The sequence below is a fragment of the Aspergillus welwitschiae genome, assembly GCF_003344945.1.
Source record: "Aspergillus welwitschiae strain CBS 139.54b unplaced genomic scaffold BDQ94scaffold_201, whole genome shotgun sequence".
In the NCBI taxonomy this organism is placed as follows: Eukaryota; Fungi; Ascomycota; class Eurotiomycetes; order Eurotiales; family Aspergillaceae; genus Aspergillus; species Aspergillus welwitschiae.
Window position 1 is genome coordinate 1 of NW_020798895.1, and position 5,471 is coordinate 5,471.

Here is a 5,471-nt window from a genome sequence, read left to right on the forward strand (position 1 = left end):
AACGGGCCGAAGACATGACATCAGTCCTTTGATGGATTTGATTCTTGGCTCTAGTACCACCTGTCACTATATAGTAAGTGGCTGAGAGGGATTTCGGAGAATGTCATACGGAGCGCATAAGCAGCCACATTTCAGTCTAGTCCATTATAGTAATAGAGAGCAGGGCTTATCAGAAACTGCTTAACTTTACTGTCAAGGTTGTCACAACGTGAGCTGGTACTTAATCTCATTCTAAGAGAATCACATTATTAAATAATGTAGGAGAGAAGACACTCTTGGTACATTAAATACTATATTAAAAGCAATGTACTGAAAGCATAATCAGCAAGAGAAACATGCAGCAGGCATAATTAGACTCTCATTCTTACTAGCCGAAAATTCTCTCCTTGCTGATTAAACCCCCGTTTTTCTCTTCAACATTCGCAATCTCTTATTTCTGCTGAATTCATATGACTCAAGGCAGCACAAATATGCTCGCTGAATAGAGTCAGCTACTATTTCAGGTGTGATTACTGTACATAACAGGCTGCGACTCGTGATGAGGGACCTCCACATTCTTACTTCCTTGCTTACAGCTTAACATGTCGCTAATACGGCAGCCATGTAATTTCTGTCATTGGCTGGTGAAATACACCATCGTACAGTATCATTCAGAGGGCGCGCCAGGCGCGCCGTAGCAGCTCCTCTATCTTTGGAACCGACACGTAGAAATGACGTTAATGGCTTTATGTCTAGAACAGCAGCAGACACGAGTGTGGCTTAATAATTACCATAGAAATCCTACTAACTTATTAAAAAGGTCAGAAGACCGGAATTAGGCTTGAAAACCCTGGCCACACAATATAAGAAATTGTAATGTGAAAATTTCTCACAGCTATGTAAGGAAAGCCTCGAAACAACAGCGAGAAATATCAGCTAACATACAGCAGAATCATCTACTGATGGCACAGTTCGGATGGGGGTTCGATCCTATCGTACACCCAGCTTGGTGTATCTATGAGGCAAAGGAGCTGCTGAAAGGAGATGAAAATACCAGATGCCAAGATCACAACCAGATACTTCCCCCAAGCATGCACTCATCGCAGCCACAAGATACTTTCTATGCCCCTAAAAAAGGACTACGATTGACCGAGGAATCTGTCTGCAGCTCCTGTCTAGAATGTGACCGAGAGCAAGAGCAATTCTGGGGTTTTGACGGCGCAGTAGAAGCGCTCATTCACCGTACAGACTGAAAACCTCGGCCGTGTCCTTCACAACTGCCATGCCTACCTCGGATCCCTTCGGGCCGGTTTCGCTGGGAAACCGATCCTGCTATTTTCGGGTCAAAGCCGGACGGCTCGACCCCTCATCAAAGGGGCCCATCAGAACCGATTACACAGCCTAGCCAAAGCCAAGGTTTTATGCCAAGTGAAGCGTATTGGTTGACTACTGCTGCAGCTTTGCCTACGATCTTCTTTATAGCTTGTTGTGGAAGACTTGCTCTATCCCTAACTTTACGTAGGGAAGTGGATTTTCGTTTGAAGACATACGGCGTCCTGTGTGCATAAATACGCTGTGCATTAACACATTATGCCCGTACACCTAGTATTAAGCTGTCGGGTGGGATAGCTAAGTACTCTCGGCGGTTCATTTCACAATCTGTGCCATCGCGAGGTGTTACATGGCTCCCTACACTGTATGGATCCCCGTACATGCCTCAATAATGCGACTGTATCCAACTAATGATCATATTCAATGGTGGATCCTCGTCAACGCAGTATCCGCTCCTTATGTCGGCAGCACGCAGGTTGGATGCTACCACACGGTCGGAAACATTGTGGATCTCCTTAATATAACGTGGCTTAGCAAATGTAAATAGGGTCTAACAGAAGGCCGAGAACAAAGTAACCTACTTCGTAAAATAACACATCCACGTCTTGCAACCGGTTATCAAGATCCTTGGCCGCGGAATGCCTTAGCACGTAGCTACGGTTGAGCAACCAGCGTTTAGCGGCCGCTATGCTGAGATAGACCTTGTGTGCTTGGTGGCGACGGGCGCTTGCATCTAGTATTATCCTGCTAGACCATGATAAATTGTAAGCCGGCATCGTAGAGTCGCATGTCATATATCTTACTGTTTGAGCTGTGCTGTGTAATCGAAGTCACAGGAATTCAACGTCATGTCTAGATCAAAACTTGCCGACAATAAGCGTTGGGCAACTGTATAACCCTCTATAAACACCGTATGAACTGAACAATTTACATCCCGTAGCGACATGCCCGTAACATGGACCATAATATGGTTCAGCAAAGATCGGTAGTCATTGATGAGCTCAGCAACCCTCAGGGCTAAGACATGATCGAGAAAGCGGTTTCCATGATTTACTGGTATCTGCTAATGCGAAATAAGTACCTCGTAGTAACAAGCCTCAATGCATGATGACAGGGAGATGAGCAGGATTAACTCACTTCGCTCGGAACAGAAGCCGAGCATCCCTTCCGTGTATTAGTTTGGTTGCTTCCCGAAGGAGATATGGGTACTAAAGAATTATTGTGGTGTTCAATTTGGCAAAAATCATTTGGAGCTGGGTTGAGGAGGTTTGCGATCTTCATTTTATCCATGCCAGTCAAAATATTCTCCTAGCATGTCCCATTCGCAGGTTGTGTCAAATTTACGACACTGCGTTTCAATCACAGCATACGTGGGTTCTACCGTTCCAACGGATTCGGCAAAGATCTACATACGATATTATCACGTGATACATAGACATCGAGAAGCCATGGATGCTTGTCTATCGGATCCTCTATTTAATGATGAGTGAGGGAGGCTTCTAAGCCACAGGGGATGGCGTCACATATCAACATTTGCAACCGGAGCTACAGTGGTTGGCTGCTCGCGACCTCACGGAAAGCACTTACGTAGTAGAGGTGCGGTCTCTCCTAAATCGAGGACCCGAAGAGCCGAGCGGTCCTGACCCACCCCTTCAGATACTCAACTCCATCTTGTGGAACGAGATGCGCCGGATCGGCTCAAAAGCGAAGATAGAAGAATTCCAACTGAGATGGGGGCGAATCCACGCGGGCTTTCGGAACTGCACTCCCAGGCAAGCACACGAGACTCCTATATGATGGCCTAGATCGACACGAGGCATCTATTTTGGCGCAGCTGAGAACAGGCCACGCGGATTTGCGAAGTTTTCTGTTTACAATGCAGCAATCGGGTAGCAGGACACCTGTGCGTGTGGCAAGGAAACTGAGTATGGAGTCAATACGGCACTTTATCTTTCGACGTTGAAGGTGAGATCATCTTCGCCACGACACGAATTGAAGCGATGGGCGACAGGTCTGGCGATTTGTCGTTTGCGCTAGGAGGCAGATCGGGCCAGGTCCGCACCGACGGGTAACCGTTCTCGATAGCGACCCATCTCGGCGGAAAACTAACCTAGAAGTAGTACGGGCTGTGTTAAATTTGCGCGAAACACAGGCAGGTTAAGGAGCGAGACCCCAGGGGTACGGATACAAAGATTTGACAAAACCAAGAATATATTAATGATTGACGCAAGGCAGGACAGTAGAGATGTAGGACATAACCATCAACGGTAGATAGAGAAGCAAGCCAGTAGCTGGGGGCTCCATGCAGCCTATTGCCGCAATAGCCTGAGGCTATATGATGATAGTAAGAAGAAGAATAGAAGTATCGGATCCTGTTACTTATTTGTGTGATGGCCTGAGATTGTAGCTAGTATAAATCAACCTATAGTCCCTCCCATATGTGAGCCAGGGTAGCGTGCCCTACGTTATCCTAAGATCGTACGATATATACAGAAGCGGTTTTGTTAATCACACTATCGAACCACCGAACTCTTCGTTTCTCTCTTTTCCAGGCCTGACATCCGCGCTAGCCGTCTTCACCGTTGGTGGATGCACCACCCGCCTTGACAAGTTCTATTTTCAGGCTTTTTATTGGAACCGTCGACCGACCCGCGGCTTAGGAGGGATCCTCGTCTATGTAATACCTCCATAAAAGGGGAGATAACCGTTTCATCACCATCCTGTCCCTCTTCTCTGGTTTGCTCTTCTAGAACCTGGTCCTGCTTGCCCTGACCATCCCCACCCTTCGACTACTGCTCCTTCGTTGAATACCGGCCTTCAAGGCACATTTGTTGGCATTCTGCTTCTGGCCTTCGGAAGTTGGTCTCTGGCCCCCATTATGCCGACGGCACATCTCATCCAACTTCCCTCTTGCAACATGATCTCGCGCTCGCGCTTCTTGGTTTTGGAATTTGGACATGGGTGTTTAATCGGCCCCAGCTGGAGTTTAAGATGAAGGCTCGGCCTGCTGCTGCTTCAAAGCAACTTCTAGGGATGGTCTTTGACCCTGAAAAGCCACAACCAGTGTGTCTGATGAAAAGGAGGCAATTCCTTTTTGTATGATATATCTTGGGACACGGAAGCAAGTGATCACACATTAGATCACACGCTGATACAAATTCGACACAATTCGAGGGGCCAGCTGGAGCTTTTGATGGAACTGAATAACAGGGGTCAGGACAACCGTCCACGATGCTCTGACAGGATGCTTGAACAGTCTTTGTTTGCTATCTTTCCTGCTTCAATGCTCCTTTGAAGTTTTAAAATTCTGCTCTCGCTCATACAGGACAAAGAAATAACGGGTCTTTTCTCTACAACAATGACTCTTTTATGGTCCAACTTCGGTTCGGCTACTGCGCAATTCCCTCCGTCATAGTCTAACAGTAGGCGCTTGTAAATAGACCTCGCCGAAGTCTGCCCATGTCCATGAATACCCGCCAATAAGCCATGGGCAGGTTAAGATGGTAAAAACCAAACCCAGCTCGCCCGCGGGTTTTGTCGAAGTCTAGTGGCACTGGCACTCCAACTCGAATCGTGTGGTTGATCATCTGTAGATATGTAGTCTTAAGGAGGGGTGGATAAAGATACTGAATTGAGTGTTGTAACGATACTAGCGCGGGCGTACTCACTTATACCCCTAGTAACGACTAAGCATAACCGGGTCGATTAGCGTTATTAAATTGTGTAACACCACAGATAATTACTGATCCGGTGGCACGAGCGGAAGTTGCCCATGCCGTGAGCGTCATGATGCCCTAGACTTACAAAGCAGTATGGTTGAACCCAGGAATGGGCCATGCACAAACTCATACTTGCCAGGATAGAAGCCAGGGATAATTCTTCAGCGGGTATCTCTCCATTAGAAAGCGAACCAAGTAATACAGGACAGGGATGCTCGGCTTCCATCTGAGCAATGTGAGATTGATGTACACATCACTCTTTACTCAGTCAACAAGGCTCAATGCTGATAGGTACTTATATTCTACCAGTACTTGAGAGGGAATTGTAGGAACTGGGTTTTCGATTACGTCCTTGCCCCGAGGGCTGTTGAACTGATAAATGACTGCCGCTCTTTACGGATCAATATCATTGACTATGTCAAAAGCATGCCGCTACAAAGA

General features: G+C 46.9%; 2 protein-coding genes across 2 annotated transcripts; one reads left to right on the top strand and one right to left on the bottom strand.

Annotated features, from left to right (window-relative positions):
- Positions 1-335: 335 nt before the first annotated feature.
- BDQ94DRAFT_164695 (uncharacterized protein) lies at positions 336-1,232 on the top strand (the record flags this gene model as incomplete). The annotated part of the gene is made up of 2 exons (XM_026770101.1): positions 336-344; positions 951-1,232. The coding sequence occupies 2 exons, from the start codon at positions 336-338 to the stop codon at positions 1,230-1,232; spliced, it is 291 nt and encodes a 96-aa protein (XP_026619208.1).
- Positions 1,233-1,696: 464 nt separating this feature from the next.
- On the bottom strand, positions 1,697-2,473 carry BDQ94DRAFT_164696 (uncharacterized protein; the record flags this gene model as incomplete). The annotated part of the gene is made up of 4 exons (XM_026770102.1): positions 1,697-1,825; positions 1,893-2,058; positions 2,115-2,328; positions 2,449-2,473. The coding sequence occupies 4 exons, from the start codon at positions 2,471-2,473 to the stop codon at positions 1,697-1,699; spliced, it is 534 nt and encodes a 177-aa protein (XP_026619209.1).
- Positions 2,474-5,471: the final 2,998 nt, after the last annotated feature.